Source organism: Hypanus sabinus, chromosome 18 (genome assembly GCF_030144855.1).
Source record: "Hypanus sabinus isolate sHypSab1 chromosome 18, sHypSab1.hap1, whole genome shotgun sequence".
NCBI lineage: Eukaryota > Metazoa > Chordata > Chondrichthyes > Myliobatiformes > Dasyatidae > Hypanus > Hypanus sabinus.
In genome coordinates, this window is record NC_082723.1 from 51,056,157 (window position 1) to 51,077,203 (window position 21,047).

The 21,047-nt window shown below is 46.8% G+C and overlaps 1 protein-coding gene across 2 annotated transcripts in view; it reads right to left on the bottom strand.

The window, feature by feature from the left end:
* The window catches only part of LOC132407574 (phosphatidylinositol phosphatase PTPRQ-like), an 87,137-nt gene that overhangs the window by 36,691 nt on the left and 29,399 nt on the right, over positions 1-21,047 (bottom strand). Inside the window, exons 1-3 of one of the 2 annotated variants that reach the window (XM_059994298.1) lie at positions 9,713-9,862; positions 9,297-9,483; positions 5,313-5,544 (exon numbers count right to left, since the gene is read on the bottom strand). In XM_059994298.1, coding sequence (XP_059850281.1) covers positions 5,313-5,544; positions 9,297-9,356 — 292 coding nt within the window. In that variant the 5' untranslated portion in view covers positions 9,357-9,483; positions 9,713-9,862. Of the gene's footprint in view, positions 1-5,312; positions 5,545-9,296; positions 9,484-9,712; positions 9,863-21,047 lie in introns of those variants that run through there. The other variant, XM_059994297.1, reaches the window with a different exon arrangement.

Sequence of the window (21,047 nt, forward strand, 5' to 3'; positions counted from 1 at the left end):
CCAGCATGAGATGAGGAGCTGCTGAGTGCTTGTTCTTACAGAAACGTGGCTCCAGGACAACATCTCATGCTCCATCAATCTTCAGGCCATGCCACTTACGAGCTTGCGCTAATATTATTTTGCGACTGCATGTGCTGGATCATAACTATATGTGCTGTGTGTGACAGTATGTACTGTACTTTGCAACTTGGCCTCAGAGGAATTATGTTCTATTGAGCTGTGTACATGTCTGTCAGAGGCGTAGTGGCATCTGCACTGGACTTTGAGGCAAGTGGACCTGGGTTCACAACTAGCCGAATCGTTGCATGCTTCCCATTCATGTTGGGTTGAGCATCAAGCTAGGAACCCAGCCTCATAAAAACAGCAAGGTTGCTGCCCATTGCACCAGAAGGCACAGAGAGAATCAACAAAAATACATGTGTAGGGTTGAATGACAATAAACTTGAACTTGAGATTTTTCCTCTTCTTCTGGAGGCCTCTCTCTAGAAAGGAAAGGATTGTGAAGGGCATCGAGACTGCTTTGAATGGCGTCTACTTCACTTGGGGTAAACTGAGCTTTGTCCATTCAGAAGAAAAATTTCCTGGGTTAAAGTTTGTCAGAGCCAGAGTCCCATAATTCCCACAAACATATTTTCTCCAAGGCAATTTGAGGTTTTATCACATTTCAGTTTTCACATTGCAGCTTCAAAGAATTTCAAATGCAATCTAGTTGCTTATGTTGTCTGATAGCATTAACTCTATAATTCTCAGCAATCATTATGTAATGTTTGATTTTTGCTTTAGATCCTGGTTAGAAACTCATCTCCAACATGTAATGCTCTAAGGTATAAACTATTCTATGTATAACCTATCCAAAGCCCTCTGTTAGATCTCAGTCTGCCACACAGCAATTCATCTATATATCAGCTGTAAAAATACTTAATTGGACTACAAGCTGCACCTCACCCCAAGAACCTGCTACTGAATGGCCACATCGGGAACACCGGATAAAGTATATCACCCCAGTTGACTCCATGTGGCCATTTATACATTGGGGAGACCCGCCGCAGACTGGGAGACTGTTTCGCCGAACACCGGCACTCGGTCCTCCAGCAGTGGCGGGATCTCCCTGTGGCCACACACTTCAATTCCACAGACCACTCCCACTCCGACATGTCTGTCCATGGCCTCCTCTACCGACAAGATGAGGTCACACGCAGGTCAATGGAGCAATACCTTATCTCCTGCCTAGGTAGCCTCCTTCCTGCCAGCATGAACATCCAACTCACTGACCTCCGTTGATACCCCTGTCCCCCACCCTTACCCCCATTCCTATCTATTATTTTAGTCTGGTTTTCTTTCTCTCTCTTTTTCCCCCCTCACTCTAATCTCTCCCCCAGTCCTACCTTTCTTTCTCTTTTATTTCCCATAATTCTCCACCTTTCCCCAGCCTATCACTTCCCAGCTCTCTACTTCATCCCTCCCCCCACTTCTTATCCCCCCTCGACCATCCCATGTTACTTCACTCCTGATGAAGAGTTTCGGCCCGAAACGTTGTCACTACGTCCTCCATAGATGTTGTCTGGCCAGCTGAGTTCTGCCAGCATTTTGTGTTTTTTAGAGAATCAAGGTCTTCAGTCCAGCTGGTCCAGGCTATTTGCCAGCATTAGGAGTGTTGCCTTCTCTGCTCTAGTAATTCAAGTGCAATTCCAAATATTTCTTAAATGTTATGAGAGTTTATACCACCTACACCAGCACACAGAGTACTACAGCAGACCTGACATCCTGCCTAGTCCCATCTACCCGTCTGGACCATATACCTCCAAACATCCCTCCCCTCATCCGCGTACCTATGCAAACTACTCTTAAATGCCAAAACTGAGCCTGCAGCTACCACTTCCACTGGCAGCTCAATGCACACTCGCACCAACTATTTAGTGAAGACCTTTCACCTCAAACTATGTGTTCGTCCCATCTAATGGGAAAAAAAACTCTTCTTCAAATCACTGCAGACGTTTTACCATTTACATTAAACCTTTAGTTTCTAAAGTTCAAGGTTAGCTTGGTTAAACTTCAGAATGTAAAATTACTCCCTTTAAACTTGTATAAAATCTACTTCATCACTTTGTGATAGATTTAGCCCATTTCAGGTGAGGACATTATTACTATTATCAAATTTAATCAAATTTGTATATTGCAAAACCATCTAACACCAAACCGCATGACTGTAGTGACTATTTAAAGGTAGGATTTAACTTATAAACATAAGAATGTCTGCAAATGCTGAAAATCCAAAGCAACACACACAATATACTGGAGAAACTCAGCAGGTCAAGCAGCATCTGTGGAAATTAATAGATAGTGGATGTTTCAGGTTGAAACCCTTCTTCAGGACTGAGAGGGAAAAAAAGGTGGGGTAGGGGAAAGATACCAGCTGGAAGATGATAGGTAAAGCCAGGTGGGTGGGAAAGGTCTAGGCTGGAGGAGGAGGAATCTGATAGGAGAGGAGAGTGGACTATAGGAGAAAAGAAAGGAAGAGGGGATCCAGTTGGGTGGAGAGTAATAAAGCAGGTGAGAAAAGGTAAAAGGTCAGAGTAGGAATGGGTGAGGGGGATTTGTTTAATAGAAGGAGAAAAGAATTGATATTCACAGTGCAGAGGTGCTCATCACAGCGGTCCTCCAATTTACAATGGGACCAAAGTAGAGGAGGCCACATCAGGAGCACCAGACACAATGATGACCCCAGCAGATTCGTAGGGGAAGTTTGCCTCACCTGGAAGGACTGCCCAAAGCCCTGACTGGAGGTAAGGGAGGAGGTGAATGGGCAGATGTAGCAGTTAGGCAGCTTAGTACTGGTAGGTAGGGAGATTAGTGGGGAGGGACAAATAGACAAGGGACTCACAGACAGAGCAACCCCTGCAGAAAGCAGAGACAGGGTAGGTAAAGATATGTTTAATGTTGGGATCCCTTTAATGGAAACTGTAGAGGGTAACATGTTAGACATGGAGACTAATGGCGTTGCAGGTAAGGAAAATTAAATTTAAATTGTCCATTTTAAAGCAATACAACCAAACAACTTCTATAGCTAATCCTTTCCATTACTGAAGGACCTCTACTTGCACAAAGGGAGTAAAGTTTCTAGTTTAAGATGGTGCTGCTGAAGATGTGTGACAGCTTCCTGGTAAATCATAAGACAAGTGCTTTGACTAAAATCATTACTTATAACATCATTTCTGAAGGAAATTATGGTGGACTATCACCACAGAGTGAGAAGGTAGGTGGAAGCGAAGCTAGTTCAGGGGATGAGGCCATTCTGAAGCTTTGCGAGGCAGTTTCGCAGACAGGGTTCATATCACCACCGGACATGCAGTGAACAACGTAGACAGGAGTCAATACAGTAGAATTTCGATGCTCATCCATCTAACCCAGGTGCAATGTTGGATTGCTCTAAGCGTTAAGCCAACTTGGTGAGACTGAGAACGACTTCAGGCTGGGCAGCCCAAGTGTGTCACCTCATCTGATTTGGATCCTGGAGCGTGGCACTCCCTGGTGCTTGGACAATTCTCGGTGCCCACATATACCAGAAGCCCAAATGTCGAGTTTGGAGGCGAAGATTGGGCTGATTTTGCTCGCTCTCCCCTGAATGTTTAGTCCTTTCTCTGCAACACCAAGGCTGTGAACAGATCCAACTGTACATTTCTGCCCCACCAGCGTGATCCATTGGGGATCAAGGCTTGGGCCTACTGCAGGAGTGGATCTGGGACCCAATCTGGTTCAGGATGCTGTTGGTTTGTTGCTATTGTTTGCGTGATGTGAGCTTTTTTCTCTGTCTACGCAGTGGTTTTTGGTCATTTTTTAAATTGGGTTTTTTGGGTTTCCTGCTTTGTGGCTGCATGTGAGCAGGCAAATTTCAAGGTGTGTAACTTATACATTCTTTGATAATAAATGTGCTTTGAATCTTTGTAAAACCTACCTCCAAAACTTATTATTCTGCTGTTCTAGGGTGAGTAAAATTGCAGTTAAGCAGCTCAGAACTTGGTCCTTAAAGGTTGTCATAATTAAATTATTAGCAACAACTAATAAAGCCAACATTTTACTTGGTTGGTAGCCAAGTATAAATAATGGGTAACAGAATCCTGTCTTTCAGTTCCTCACTTATCACTGCACTGAAAATTAAGTGGGAGTGAGCTAGAAATTGGGATCTAATTAAAAGGTGTTGTAATCAGAGCTTCAAGTAATCTTAGCTCATGCCTAACGTTAGACCCAGCATAGCAAGACCTTGTTGTCCCCTGAGTTGTAACCCACAATCAGAATTGTGAAGCAATCAGAATTGGAAGATAGAGGGTGGTCATAGGAAGTCATCAGCCTTGGAACTGAGCATTGGAAACAATACTAGCTACACTGCATTGCCCTGATGCCTCAAGTAGCAACAAACATCTTACTGACAAATCATTATACTTCATATTATGCTTGCTCCATGATTTCAATCAACACTGGTGCTGTCAGACAAGACCCCAACACTTTTATCAATCTTTCTTTCAACAATGTTACAAGAGCTCCATCAATCTTCCTGCAGGAGCAGAGCCAATCTTCAAACCTAATGCAAAGCTGTCCCACGACTAAGATCACGGCTACCTAAATCTCAGGAGGAGGACCTGTGTATTGCAGACAATTAATCTACACTTAAGAACAACAGTCATTTAGTCAACTTCTAAACCCTTAAGTTTAATTTTATTATTACTGGAACAAGTTTACTCCAATAAACAATAAACTTAATGCTAATCTCATGCAGCACACAAAAAAAAACTTGAGGAACTCAGAAGGTCAGGCAGCACCTATGAACAGAAATGGTCAGTCAACGTTTTGGGTCAAGACCATTCATCTGGACTGAAAGAAAGAGATTGATAGTGTATAGTGCAAGCTCTTGGCTAATCTCACTTTAGCCTCAGTTTCACTGACTGTCCAATGCCCACAACATTTCACCACTACCCATCAAGAGTTCATGTTCCACCACTTCAATATATTGAATGGCAGAAAACAAAGTATAAGAAATAAGAACAAGGAGCAGGAGTTGGCCATGTTGTCCTTCCTTATTGGTCCGCCATTCAACAGCATCAGCTTGACCTTCCAGTTCTGTGACACTTTGCTGCAGAAACTCCACATCCCTTGAATCCTTTAATAATGAGAAATCTTTCAATCTATTTTTTTCCAAACAAACTCAATGACCGAGATTCCACAGTCATTGGGGGTTAGAGAACTCCGAGGATTTCTCATCCTCTATGTGAAGAAATTTCTCCTCATTTGGGCCTTAAGTGAAAAATACAGCTGCTTACCTGCCTCATCAACACCCAGAGACACCATCAGCTTGCTGAGTGTGTGCGTGTGTTGGGGGTGTTTCAGGAGCTTGCTGCAGCCAGATTCACAGATTGTGATCCTTGCCAGTACTAGAGCAGCATTGCTGGCTGTCCAGTCGTTTACACTGTCCAGCAGAGCTGTCACATTGCTCACGATCTCCTCAATGCGGGTGTCATTCAGTAGCCACCTTCGTCCTTCAACGGTCTCAGCCTGAAGCAAAAGAATACCTTGCATCATTAATACTTTACTTTGACATTTATCTTTTTGCAACACTCAATATCTACGGGCCCACCACAGATTACAAATGCTCAAGTTATCGACACCCTGTTCATGCCAACAAGCGTTTGGAAGACTGGAGGCATGCATTTTCCAGCTGTTGCAGGGCTACAGACATCTTCTGCTGGGTGGTAATGGTTGAGCCAAATGCTCTGATTTAACTATACATTGTCCTTATTTGGCCTGTGTTTTTATACAAGTCTATTGCAAAGAGGACATACACTCAGTGGAAAGTGGAAACCCAGTGTGGGCTTCTGTTGTTGTAAAGCATCCACTTCATGGTTCAATGTATTGTGCTTTCAGAGATGCTCTTCTGCACATCACTGATGTAAGACGTGGTTATTTGAGTTAGTGTCACCTTCCCATCAAGCTTGAACCATTCTGGCCATTCTCCTCTGATCTCTTTCGTTAACAAGGTGGTTGCACTCACAAATCTACCAGTCCTACAATGTCTTTTGTTTCCTGTTTTTTTTTGCACTGTTCTTTATTAATTCCAGAGACTGTTGTTCATGAAAATCCCAGGAAATCCCTAGTTTCTTAGAGACTTAAACTAGCACCAACAATCATTCCACGGTCAAAGTTACATTAATCACATTTCTCCCCCATTCTGCTGTTTGTTCTGAAAAACAACTGAACCTCTTGATGATGTCTGTGTGCTTTTCTACAATGAGTTGCTGCCACATGATTGGCTGATTAGATATTTGCATTAACAAGCAGGTGTACATGTGTATTTCCAATTTGCAAACAGTTCTGGTTGTGAACAGATGTCAGGAACACAGCTCTGTCACAACCTGGAGAAGACCTAATAAGGGAATTAAAACTTTGTTACAGGGTGTATGAAGTTGGGTTCCTATCAATTAATATTTTCCATATCCCGACATTAGGAACTGAAGTTCTGGTGATTTTGGTGGCAGTACCTCAGGATAAAAATGTTGGTGAAGGAAATGGGTTGACAGAGGCACATTTGATATTGGGGCAGGGCTAAAGCTATGATTCTCCTGAATCACTCCAGGAATGAAAGGATTTATGTATGTAGCCCCCGTGCCCCCAGTTGAACCCCATTCGCCTGTGGTGAACCGGCGTGCCCCGCCAATAGTGCAATACTTTGGTGTAAATACGGAGTAATGTCCCCCCAGTACACACCCACAATACAAATACCAGACAATACACCCAAAAACGAGTGAATAATTGCAACTTTATAGTGATCTCGTAGTGATGGGTTAGTAGAAACAGATAATCTAAAGGCGCCAAGTAAATAAATTTATTTGTTTGTGCATATAATATTTGAATACGTTGGAGCTCACGCTTCCGGTTCCATCCACAACGAACTTTGGAGTCTTTGGCCACTGTCCGAACCACCGACGTCCAGTATCCGTCACTCTGGAACCACTGTCTGCTCCTCATACATCCATCCTCCTCGCTCTCCTCCCGAAAAACACAGCAAACTCCAGCTCAGCTTACACATACAAGATAGCATAACAATTCTTCATTGGTTATTTTCCCCCTTATCTGTAGTCATAACCCAAACATACCAGACACAGAAACCCATTACAGCATTACAGAGAAGTCATTTCATTATAGCAAAACAGAGAAGCCATTTTGTTAGCCTGAACAGTTAAGAAGACTGTAACTGGGATTGATAGTCCTACATGTACAATATAAGGTAGCAAAAAGTTCCCCTGTATTCTATTAAGCTTTGAAATTGTTTCTTGGTGATCTACATGAGGTACTCAGGGTCATCAATGAATTTGAAAGGATTATGAGACAGATACAACTGTCTGATCGGCCAGCAATATCCTACATGAGCTCAAACAGAGACTCACACAATAATTCTGTGCAATTTCAAAAATGTTCTGAATTGGATGATGCTAGCCAAACAATTCTTTAATTAACGATAATGTCAAGGTGTTTGTCTACATGTACCTGGATACACACACCCATTGGCACAGGTTGGAGCACCCTTTGGGTGAGGAACAGATTGTTAGATGCTCTGACGGTGGCCCAGAATAAGCAGCAGGATTCCAGTTGCTGATCACATTGGCTCTCAACCACTTCACCATATCTTCTCAGTTCTGTTTTAATTGAATGATTTCATTTGGCATTGGCATTATTGCCCTAACAGTGACCCTTCAGCTGTAGATTTTCCAGTCCCTCAATCTGGGGAATATTCTCAAAAAAACTAATTTCATTATACACCCAATGGCCGTTCTATTAGGTACAACTGCACACCTGTTTGCTAATGCAAATATCTAATCAGTCAATCATGTGGCAGCAACTCAATGTACAAAAACATGCAGACATGTTCAAGAGGTGCAGTTGTTATTCAGACCAAGCATCAGAATGGGAAAGAAATATGATCTAAGTGACTTTGACTGTGGAATAATTGTTGGCAGCAGACTTGGATAGTTTGAACATCTCAGACACTGCTAATCTTTGGGCACAACAGTCTCTAGAATTTACAGAGAATGGTATAAGAAAGAAGAGAACATGCAGCTAGTAGCAGTTCTACGGACAAAAATGCCTTGTTAATGAGAGAAGTCAGAGGAGAGTGGCCAGACTGGTTCAAGCTGTCAGGAATGTGACAGTAACTCAAATAAATATATGTTACAACGGTGGTGTGCAGAAGAGCATCTCTGAATGTACAACATGTCAAATTTTGCAGTTGATAGGAGCAGAAGACCAGAAACATATATTCAGTAGCCACTTTATTAGATACAGGAGGTACCAATTAAAGTGGCCCCTTAGTGTGTAATGCATTCACATCCCCTCTGGAATGTCTCAAAGCACTTTATTGGTATAATCTTTCAAAGTTTAGTCACTGGGTGGAGTATAAGAAATGTGGCAACCAATTTGTGTATAGCAAAATCTCGCTGATATCAGTGAGGTCTTATTTTTGACGTAGGAGGAAACACCGATCAGAAGGCAAGCTCTCGCTCCAAATGTCAAGTCAGGTTATTGATATATGCACTATTACATTTATCCACAAGAGCAGTCACAGGCACATAGCCATGCAGACACAAAATTCACAAGAAAAGCATACTCCAGTTAAACATAAATTGCACAAAATTACACAAGGAAGTACACATTTGCACCAAAAGAAAAGTGCCCATTATAGGGCAAAGTGTGCAAGTGGTCATATTGTTGCTATACTGTGCTCGTGATTAAGGTTGTGCTGATTGTTTCAAGAACCAAATAGTTGAAGGGAAGAAGCTATTCTTGAACCTGGAGATGAGGAACTTCACCTTTTGTACCTCCTGCATTGTGGAGAACTTTGCTCACATTACCTATTTGAGACAAGGCATCATGTAGATACTTTTGAAGGTGGAGAGGAATGTACCTGTCCCATGTTGGGCTGAGTCCACTAATCTTAGCATCTTTTTACTTTCCTGCACATTTGAATGGCCATAGCCAGACCATGATGCAACCAACCAGGATACTTTAAAAGTACATCTGTAGAAGTCTGTTGGAGTTTTTGGTAACATGCAAAATTTAACCTTTTAAGAAAGTAAAGACGCTGACAAACTTTTCTTGTGATTGCGTGCGTATGCTGGGCTTTATAATGTTAACACTAAGCACTTTAAAGCTGTCGATCCTCCATATCAGCATGTAGGTTAGTACGTGTTCTTTCTCCTTCCCCTCCCCGAATTCACCAATGAGCTCGCTAGCTTTCCTGACGTTTTACTCACCATTGTGCTGAGTGCACCTGCAGCATTCATCACCGCCTCATCATCCGTCCACTTTAACATGGCGTTCAGGTTGCCCAGCAGGTCACCAGACTCCTGTGGCTGCCTTTGTGCAGTCGTCAACAAACACTGTGCACCAGCCTCACTTTCTGCAATGGTGCCCAGTACATATGCCACATCACTGCACAGGCTGCAAGTCAGAACAATTCAAATGACTAATGCATCAGTCATTAATTAACCAATAACACAAACAGTTCATTAGATATTAAAATAAAAATCAATTCCTAGAACATTAAAATGGGTAATTTCAGAGTAACATCTTTTTTATACTCTAGTATATAACACTCTTAATTTTTGCACCCATGTCCATCCCCAGCTGCCAGGCTGTAGAATCTTAATTGTTCCAGCCTCATACTCACACTTCAGCTCCCTCACTATCTTGTGAGGAGTTGTTGAGGTATATCAGGTTGAGAAGTAGCTAAGAGATGTAATAAAGAGGCTGTTAAAGACAGTTTAGATGTGGGCCCGCCACTGTAAACTTCACTCTTTAGCCTTTGCTTGTTACTGTACAATCATTACCAGAGGAAAGAAGTTCAGCAGAAAGAGTGAAGGTGGGAGAAAGCAATCTGACAAATAAGGTGGCTCCAAAAGCTTTAACCTTCCAGTTCAAGTTCAGTTTATTGCTATTCGACCATACACACGTATACCGCCAAAGAAAACAACATTCCTCCAGACCAAGGTGCACATCACAGTACGTATAACACACACACACACACACACACATATTGCCACTAGTAAATTAGCTATTAATAAGATGTATTTACAAGACAAGTTAGAAAGTAAACAGTATAACACTACTGGTGTTACATGCCTGATGAGACCTTCACTGAGCAAGCACAAACATTCCATAATATATATAACATTCATCAAAATGTTGTCAGATCTTTAACTTGTCATCACTTTTATTTTATCTGATTTATTTTGTGTGAGGTCTCTTGCAATGTCCCTCGTGTTGGAGTTCCCACTATAGACTCTGCCACAATGTATGAATGATACCTACTAAACTCAGAAATTTACAACTCTTTCAAAACAAACTTCTGGATGAAATGTACACTGAAATAATGATTTATAGTCAAAAGCACAGCTTCAAAGTTGATGGAATAGACATAAACATGTATTACATCATACTTCAGAGTCTTCATTAACATTTCGGCAAATGTTCGGTTATGTGAAAAGTAAAATTTAATAGCCTCACGTCTGATACAAAATAGACTTACAGCTGCTCAGTGACACATGAACTTGTCAGCTATAGTGACATTTCATCTTAAACCACACAAGGATAAATGATGGACAAAAGTGAAAGCCAATACTGTAGTGTTAAAATTGGTGGGAGAGCAGGTTCTGTGATGAGCTCTTTGCAAGATGATTACAGGTAGGCTGGGTAAGCAAGCCACAAATGGAGTTTAATGTGGGAAAGGAGGTGTTTATGCACATTTAAAAGAGAAATTAAAGAAAAGGCTACTACCTTAATGGAGAAGGACTATAACTGAGTAAAGTACAGAGGGATCCGGGTACTCAACATCAGTAAAATCAAAGAACTGATTGTGGACTTCAGAAAGGGTATGTTCACAAGGGAACATACACCAGTGCTCAGAGGGATCAGAAGTAGAAAGAGTGAGCAATTTCAAGTTCCTGGGTGCCAATATTTCCAAGGATCTAACCTGGACCCAACATATCAATGCAGCTACAAAGAAGCCATCTATATTTCATTAGGAGTTGAGGAGATTTGGTATGTCACCAAAAACACTCGCAAATTTCTACAGATGTACCATGGAAAGCATTCTGACTGGCTGCATCACTGTCTGGTATGGGGGGTGCGCAAATGCACAGGATTGAAATAAGATGCAGAGAGTTGTAAGCTCAATCGTGGGCATTAGCCTTAGTAGTATCCAGGACATCATCAAAGAGCGATGCCTCAAAAAGGTGGCATTCATCATTAAGGTCCCTCATCACCCAGGTCATGTCTTGTTCTCATTGCTACCATCAGGTAGGAGACACAGAAGCCTGAACTCACACACTCAATGATTCAGGAACATCTGCTTCTCCTCTGCCATTCGATTTCTGAATGCATATTGAATACTCTTTTATTTTTGCACTACTTATTTAACTATTTAGTATATATACTAACTGCAATTCAGAATTTTTTATTATTATGTATTGTATTGTACTGCTGCAGTAGAGACAACAAATTTCACGACATATGCTGATGATATTAAACTGGACTCGAATTCTTGTGAATCATAAAGAGTTAGCAATCAGATGTTACAAGTGTTTGGGACAACAAGTGGCACATTGGCCTTTATTACAAGAAGGTTGGAGTTTAGAAACAGGAAATGGCACTGGAAGAAGTCCAAAAGAAGTCCACTAAGCTAATTCTTGGGAGTTAAAGCACACAGATCTACAGTGGGTTCTTTGGAGCTCAGAGAAATGAAGGGTGACCTTACTGAAACACTCACCGTCCCGAACAGCCACAACAGGATAGTTGCAGACATGATTCTACAAATGGGAGGATCTCATGCAAGGGGTGAGAGCCACAAGATTAGGGAACATTCATTTCAAACTGAGGTGCTTAGGAACTACTTGATGCTGAGGGGGTACACCTCTGAAAATCCCTACCTTGGAAAGCTGTTGCAGATAGATTATTGGGATATTTGCAAAAGGTAGATAATTTTAAGAAAGCATAGAAAATTGAGAGCTTTGGGAATCTCATACAGAAGAGGCAGGTGTTGGGAGGCAAATAAACCGTGATAGAGCAGTCTTAAAGGACAAATCAGCCTCTCCTGCTCCTACTCTATTAAGCTCCAAATAAAGTGCAGCTCCTACAGTTATGGATCAGTTGTCTCACATCTCCATTGACCCAGATTCAATCTTGACCTCCAGGACTGTCCATGTGGAGTTTCCTTTAGATGCTCCAGCTTCCTGCAACATCCTGAAAGACGTTAGGTTAATGTATCACTGTAAATTGCTGTATATTAGTGTATTGGCAAGTGGTAGAATCTGGGGTAAATTGATCGGAACGTGAAGAGAATAAGCAGAGATTAATGTCAGGTTTGTGTGAAGTGTGGGGGTGGGGGCAGTGGTTGATAATTGGTGCTGTGTGTCTCTATCATTCAAAATTTTTGAAGGATGGAGTGTTTATTGGTTTTCTATACACCTCTAGACCTTCTCTGCCCAAGAAAATTTGAAAGCATTTGATTAAATTTGACAGGCTTTGTGATCCATTCCTTGTCCAACCTTTCCCTGTGCTTTCATACTTTACATATACAAGTGTTGACTGCTTATCATCCTCCCCCAAAAAGGTTCATGTGGCTGCATGCCCTCACCACTTTCCACACCAGTGACACTCCAGCTATGCATAGCAACCAAATGAGTGTAGAACTGCCTGAATTAGAAAACGTCAAACAATGCAAAGTGGGAGAGTTGCAGAGAACATACAAAATTAAAATGGTGCATTCTGTTGAGAAGAGTGATATGGAAAACAAACAATATTTGTGTCCATTAAGGCTAATTTGTAGCTTCACTAAGGGGGGGATGGGGGGGAAGAGACGGGGGGAAGAGACGGAGGGGAAGAGACGGGGGGGGAAGAGACGGGGGGGAAGAGACGGGGGGGAAGAGACGGGGGGAAGAGACGGGGGGAAGAGACGGGGGGAAGAGACGGGGGGAAGAGACGGGGGGAAGAGACGGGGGGGAAGAGACGGGGGGAAGAGACGGGGGGAAGAGACGGGGGGAAGAGACGGGGGGGAAGAGACGGGGGGGAAGAGACGGGGGGGAAGAGACGGGGGGGAAGAGACGGGGGGGAAGAGACGGGGGGAAGAGACGGGGGGGAAGAGACGGGGGGAAGAGACGGGGGGAAGAGACGGGGGGGAAGAGACGGGGGGGAAGAGACGGGGGGGAAGAGACGGGGGGGAAGAGACGGGGGGGAAGAGACGGGGGGGAAGAGACGGGGGGGAAGAGACGGGGGGGAAGAGACGGGGGGGAAGAGACGGGGGGGAAGAGACGGGGGGGAAGAGACGGGGGGAAGAGACGGGGGGAAGAGACGGGGGGAAGAGACGGGGGGAAGAGACGGGGGGAAGAGACGGGGGGAAGAGACGGGGGGGAAGAGACGGGGGGGAAGAGACGGGGGGGAAGAGACGGGGGGGAAGAGACGGGGGGGAAGAGACGGGGGGGAAGAGACGGGGGGGAAGAGACGGGGGGGAAGAGACGGGGGGGAAGAGACGGGGGGGAAGAGACGGGGGGGAAGAGACGGGGGGGAAGAGACGGGGGGGAAGAGACAGGGGGGAAGAGACGGGATCAAATTGTATTTATTTGGTTGTAGTACACATTAATTTGCCATAGTTGGAAAGGCTGCTATATAAATGCAAGTTTTTGTTGTTCTTTTTACAGTTCAGGTGCTTACAGAGTCTCTGTTTTAGGGGATGGTGGAGATAAACATTTAAAAGACAAAGGAACTCAGTAAGTTAGAGAGCATCCATAGAAATGAACAAACAGCCCACATTTCGGGCCAAGACGTTGACTGCTCATTTCCACAGATACTGCCTGATCTGCTGAGTTCCTCCAGCATTTTGTGTGTGTTGCTTTGGATTTCCAGCATCAGCAAACATTCTTGTGTTTACAATTTAAAAGATATCTGGCTCATCAGTATTAAAAGTTTAGAGTAGGTGTTCCCAACCTGGGGTCCACAGACCCCTCAGTACATGGTATTGGCCCATGGCATAAAAATGGTTGGAAACCCCTGGTTTCAAAGGACATGGGCCTAATGCAGGTGAAATAGACTCACTCAAGAATGTACATTGGACAGTATATCTGTGCAATATGCTTTATGGGTTTCACATGGCAATCTTCTTGAATGTAGCAAGATACCAACAAACAGGCATGAAATGTGAAGAAAATGTATTACTGTGCAAACATTCACCACCCATAGCTCTGAGATCAATCTTTCCTCCTAAACATACTACATATACCATTATCATCTTCTCAGTTATTTATAATGGAGGAAATTTAACTGAAGAGCAGAATATAGGTAAATGGAAGACATACCACACACTAGGCTTCACCTGCACAGTGCAAGATCAACCTCAGGACTCCCTGGGTCATGGACACCCCATACACATGAACCAACATCTATTGAATCTTGAGTATAGGAGTTGGGATGTAATGTTAAAATTGTGCAAGGCATTGGTAAGGCCGAATTTGGAGTATTGTGTACAGTTCTGGTCACCGAATTACAGGAAAGATGTCAACAAAATAGAGAGAGTTCAGAGAAGATTTACTAGAACGTTACCTGGGTCTCAGCACCTAAATTACAGGGAAAGGCTGAACAAGTTAGGTCTTTATTCCTTGGAGCGTAGAAGGTTGAGGGGGGACTTGATAGAGGTATTTAAAATTATGAGGGGGATAAATAGAATTGATGTGGATAGGCTTTTTCCATTGAGAGTAGGGGAGATCCAAACAAGAGGACATGAATTGAGACTTAGGGGGCAAATGTTTAAGGGTAACATGAGGGGGAATTTCTTTACTCAGAGAGTGGTAGCTGTGTGGAACGAGGTTCCAGCAGAAGTGGTAGAGGCAGGTTCGGTATTGTCATTTAAAGTAAAATTGGGTAGGTATATGGACAGGAAAGGAATGGAGGGTTATGGGCTGAGTGCGGGTCAGTGGGATTAGGTGAGAGTAAGCGTTCCGCATGGACTAGGAGGGCCGAGATGGCCTGTTTCCGTGCTGTAATTGTTATATGGTTATACATATGAATAGATTCAATAGAACCATGAATCTATTCCCATTCATCCTGGACGACCAACAGGATGAATGGGAATAGATCTCCTAGCTACTATGGGGCTGAGGACAACTTCTGCCAGATGGGAATGGGACATTTCCACTCATTTTCTCTCCCCAGCTCTCTCCCCCACTGAACCTCAGATATCAGGGGGTGGGAACACTGGGGAGACTCGCTTGCTTACCCACTTTGTCAGTGAGTGCGGCTAGTGGCCACTCTTCCCATGCCTGCTCCCTCTCCGGTCACCACTGTTGCTGGGATCCTCTCCCACTCACTGTTGTTCTTTTCTGATTACTCAGGTCATTGTCAGTTCTAAGGAAAAGAACCCTGATAAGCTAGGGACAGCCTGTACTCTTATTTCATAACAGGTAATAGCAAAAGATGGAAATCAAGTGAAAAAGATGTTAGAAGATAGGTGGAGGGGCAGATAGTGTTGAGGAAAAGAATAGGTGAAGCTTTACATTCTTATGCAGAGGTAAAGGCTGACCTCAAGATTTGAACCATCCATTAGGGACTGATACTGCAGGGCTGATTACACCATTAAAGACTTTAAGACATCGGAGCAGAATTAGACCCTTTGGTCGATCGAGACTGCTCCTCCATTTGATCCATTTCCCTCTCAGCCTCATTCTCCTGCCTTCTCCTCATAACCTTTTATGCCCTCACTTTTCAAGAATCTATCAACCTCCACCTAAGTACACTCAATGACCTGGCCTCCACAGCTGCCTGTGGCAAAGAATTCTACAGATTCACCACTCCCTGGCTGAAGCAATTCCTCGTCACCTCCATTCTTAATAGACATCCTGTAGCGGTATGCTACACGCAGCGCTAAAATTACGACACGGAGTCGGTAACTGCAGTCGAAGGAAAAAACTTTATTCGAAATCTTCAGCCTCACTTTTAAGCCTCTGTCAACCGGCCCCCCATGGCGCAGAGGCTCCAAAGCTCTGTGCTCGCAAACCCCCGTAGGCTATCTAATTGTGAGTCGGTTCGGATACGCTAGGAAATGGGTCGCCACATAACCCCCCCCCAGAACCGGCGATACAGCCCCCAATGTCCACAGTCTGGGCCAGAACCTGCTTGGGAGGTCGGCCTCTGCGCCGAGGCGCCGGAAACTCGGCTGGTTGCGCCAGGTCCACATGGGCCGGCTTGAGGCGGTCCACCGTGAAAACCTCCTCCTTCCCCCCAACGTCCAGCACGAACGTGGACCCGTTGTTCCGGAGCACCATAAACGGCCCCTCGTATGGCCGCTGCAGCGGTGGCCGATGCCCGCCCCTTCGTACAAACACAAACTTACAGTTCTGTACGTCTTTGGGTACGCAGGTCGGGTGCCGCCCATGCTGTGAAGTGGGTATGGGGGCCAGGTTACCGAGCTTCTCGCGAAGTCTGCCCAGGACTGCTGCGGGTTCTTCCTCTTGCCCCCTTGGGGCTGGTAGGAACTCCCCGGGGACGACCAGGGGCGTGCCGTATACCAACTCGGCCGACGAGGCATGCAGGTCGTCCTTGGGCGCTGTGCGGATGCTGAGTAGGACCCAGGGAAGCTCGTCCGCCCAGTTGGCTCCTCGCAGGCGGGCCATGAGGGCCGACTTCAGGTGACGGTGGAAACGCTCCACTAGCCCGTTCGACTGTGGGTGGTAGGCAGTTGTGTGGTGCAGCTGAGTCCCCAAAAGGCTGGCCATAGCTGACCACAGGCTGGAGGTGAACTGGGCGCCTCTGTCGGAGGTAATGTGGGCTGGTACACCAAAGCGAGATATCCAGGTGGCGATCAGGGCTCGGGCGCAAGATTCGGAGGTGGTGTCGGTGAGCGGAACCGCCTCTGGCCATCTTGTGAACCGGTCCACGATAGTCAGGAGGTGCCGCGCTCCGCGCGACACTGGCAGGGGGCCCACGATATCCACATGAATGTGGTCGAAACGCCAGTGGGCGGGATGGAACTGCTGCGGTGGGGCTTTGATGTGCCGCTGCACCTTGGCCGTCTGGCAGTGCATGCACGTTCTGGCCCATTCACTGACCTGTTTGCGGAGTCCGTGCCAAACGAACCTGCTGGAAACCATCCGGACAGTTGTCCGGATGGAGGGATGCGCCAAGTTATGAATGGAGTCGAAAACGCGGCGCCGCCATGCTGTCGGGACGACTGGACGGGGCTGGCCGGTGGTGACGTCACAGAGTAGGGTCCTCTCACCCGGGCCCACGGGGAGGTCCTGGAGCTGCAGACTGGAGACTGCGGTCCTGTAACTCGGAATCTCCTCATCCGCCTGCTGTGCTTCTGCCAGTGCCTCAAAGTCTACCCCTTGGGAAAGGGCATGAATGTTAGGGCGAGAGAGCGCATCCGCCACGACATTGTCCTTACCCGAGACGTGCCAGACATCCGTCGTGTATTCAGAGATGTAGGACAGGTGGCGTTGCTGGCGGGATGACCAGGGGTCGGATGCTTTCGTAAACGCAAAGGTAAGCGGTTTGTGGTCCGTGAACGCGGTGAAGGGCCGACCTTCTAGGAAGTACCTGAAATGCCGGATTGCCAGGTAGAGCGCCAACAGTTCCCGGTCGAAAGCACTGTACTTGAGCTCGGGTGGCCGCAGGTGTTTGCTGAAAAACGCCAGGGGTTGCCAGCGACCTGCGATGAGCTGCTCCAGCACCCGACTGCCGTGTTGGATGCGTCCACTGTGAGGGCGGTAGGGGTGTCCATTCTGGGATGTACTAGCATTGTGGCGTCCGCCAAAGCTTCCTTCGTTTGAACGAAAGCGGCGGCGGACTCCTCGTCCCAGGTAATGTCCTTGCTCGGACCCGACATCAGGGCGAACAGGGGGCGCATGATCCGGGCAGCTGAAGGGAGGAAGCGGCGGTAGAAATTGACCATACCTACAAATTCCTGAAGGCCTTTGATCGTGGTGGGTCGGGGAAGTGGCGGACCGCATCTACCTTAGCGGGCAGAGGGGTTGCCCCGTCTTTAGTAATTCTGTGGCCCAGGAAGTCAATGGTATCGAGTCTGAACTGGCATTTGGCAGGATTGATTGTAAGACCGTACTCACTCAGTCGGGCGCAGAGTTGACGGAGGTGGGACAGATGCTCCTGACGACTGCCGCTGGCTATGAGGATGTCATCCAAATAGATGAACGCGAAGTCCAGGTCCCGTCCCACCGCGTCCATTAACCGCTGGAACGTCTGTGCGGCATTCTTCAGGCCGAACGGCATGCGGAGGAACTCGAAAAGGCCGAATGGGGTGATGAGAGCCGTTTTGGGGACGTCGTCAGGATGCATCGGGATTTGATGGTATCCCCGGACGAGATCTACCTTGGAGAAGATCCGTGCGCCGTGCAGGTTTGCCGCAAAGTCCTGAATGTGCGGCACAGGGTAGCGGTCCGGTGTGGTAGCCTCGTTCAGCCTGCGGTAGTCGCCGCACGGTCTCCAGCCCCCCGTCGCTTTGGGCACCATGTGCAGGGGGGAAGCCCATGGGCTGTCGGACCGCCGGATGATCCCCAATTCCTCCATCCTCTGGAACTCCTCCTTCGCCAGTCGGAGCTTGTCCAGGGGAAGCCGCCGAGCACGGGCATGGAGGGGTGGTCCCTGGGTCGGGATGTGGTGCTGTATGCCGTGCCTGGGCATGGCTGCTGTGAACTGCGGTGCCAGAACCGATGGAAACTCCGCCAGGACCCTGGTGAAGTCGTTGTCGGACAGCGTGATGGAGCCGAGGTGAGGGGCCGGCAACTGGGCTGCACCCAGGGAGAACGTCTGAAAGGTCTCGGCGTGTACCAGTCTCTTCCTGGGCAGGTCGACCAGCAGGCTGTGAGCCCGCAAAAAATCCGCACCCAGAAGCGGTTGGGCTACGGCGGCCAGTGTGAAGTCCCACGTGAACTGACTGGAGCCGAACTGTAGCTGCACCTGGCGGGTGCCATAGGTCCTTACGGTGCTGCCATTCACGGCCCTCAGGGGGGGACCCGGTGCCCTGCTGCGGGTGTCGTAACTCGTCGGAGGTAAAACGCTGATCTCAGCCCCAGTATCGACCAAAAACCGGCGTCCCGACCTTCTATCCCACACATACAGGAGGCTATCCCGATGGCCAGCCGCCGTAGCCATCAGCGGCGGCTGGCTCTGGCGTTTCCCGGGAACTCGCAGGGCGGGCGACAACGGCGGGCTTCTGCACCCCACCGCTGGTGGTAGAAGCACCAGTGTTCATTGGGCCGGGGGTTGGCGGGCTCTGCGGCCGGGCCTGGACTGGTTTGCTGCCGGGAGCGGGGCTGGGAGATCCGTGCGATGGACACCCCGCTCACCTTTTTGGCGTTCCACAGCAAGTCCGCCCGGGCTGCCACCTTCCGGGGGTCACTGAAATCCGCGTCAGACAGCAGCAGGCGGATGTCCTCGGGCAGCTGCTCCAGGAATGCCTGCTCAAACATGAGGCAGGGTGTGTGTTCGTCGGCGAGAGACAACATCTCATTCATTAAAGCCGATGGAGGTCTGTCGCCCAAGCCATCCAGGTGCAGTAAACGGGCAGCCCGCTCGCGCCGTGAGAGTCCGAAAGTCCTGAGGAGCAGGGCTTTGAATTCCGTGTACTTGCCGTCTGCCGGGGGCGACTGTACGAACTCCGCGACCTGGGCCGCTGTGTCCTGGTCGAGGGAGCTCACCACGTAGTAGTAGCGGGTGTCTTCTGAGGTGATCTGGCGAACGTGGAATTGGGCTTCGGCTTGCTGGAACCATAGGTCCGGGCGCTGTGTCCAGAAACCTGGCAGTTTCAACGAAACCGCATGAACAGAGGCGGCGTCGGTCATTTCTGGTCCAAAAATCGTTTGGACCGTCGGGGTCACCAATTGTAGCGGTGTGCTACACGCAGCGCTAAAATTACGACACGGAGTCGGTAACTGCAGTCGAAGGAAAAAACTTTATTCGAAAACTTCAGCCTCACTTTTAAGCCTCTGTCAACCGGCCCCCCATGGCGCAGAGGCTCCAAAGCTCTGTGCTCGCAAACCCCCGTAGGCTATCTAATTGTGAGTCGGTTCGGATACGCTAGGAAATGGGTCGCCACAATCCCACTATTCTGAGGCTGTGCCCTCTGGTCCTAGGCTCTCCCACTATAGGAAAGATCCTCTCCTCATCTACTCTACCTATGCCTTTTATCATTCATTAGCTTTCAATGAGATTCCCCCCTGATTCTTCTAAATTCCAACAAGTATTGGCCCAGAACCATCAAACACTCTTCATATGATAAGCTGCTCAATCTCAGAATCATTTTTGTGAACATCTTTTGAACCCTCTCCAATGTCAGCACACCTTTTCCTTGATAAGGGGAACAAAACAGCTCACAAAACTCCACGTGAGATCTAGCCAGTACCTTACAAATCCTCAGCATCACTTCCTTGTTTTTATATTCTATTCTTCTCAAGTGAACGCTAACATTGCATTTGCCTTCCTTGCCACCAACTCAACCTAAAAGTTAACCTTTGGGGAGTCCAGCACAAGGACTAACATTTTGAATTTGAATGCTTTTATTCTTTCGACCAAAGTACATGGCCGAACACCTCCTGACATTGTATTCCATCTGCCACTTCTTTGCCCACTCCCTTCATCTGTGCAAGTCCTTCTGTAGCCTCATTGCTTCCTCAACACTACCTGCCCCTCCACCCATCTTCATATCATCGGAAAACTTGGCTACAATGCCATCCAGTCCATTATCCAAATCACTGACATTCAACAAAGAAGCAGTCCAAACACCGACCCCTGTGGAATACCAGTAGTCACTGGCAGTTAATCAGAAAAGGCTCTCTTTATTCCCACTATTTACCTCCTGCCAGTCAGCTAATGGTCTGTCCATGCTAATATCTTTCCTATAACATGATGGGCTCTTATCTTGCTAAGCAATCTCACGTGTGACACCTTGTCAAAGGCCTTTTGAAAATCCAAGTACACAACATCCACCGATTATCCATTGTTTA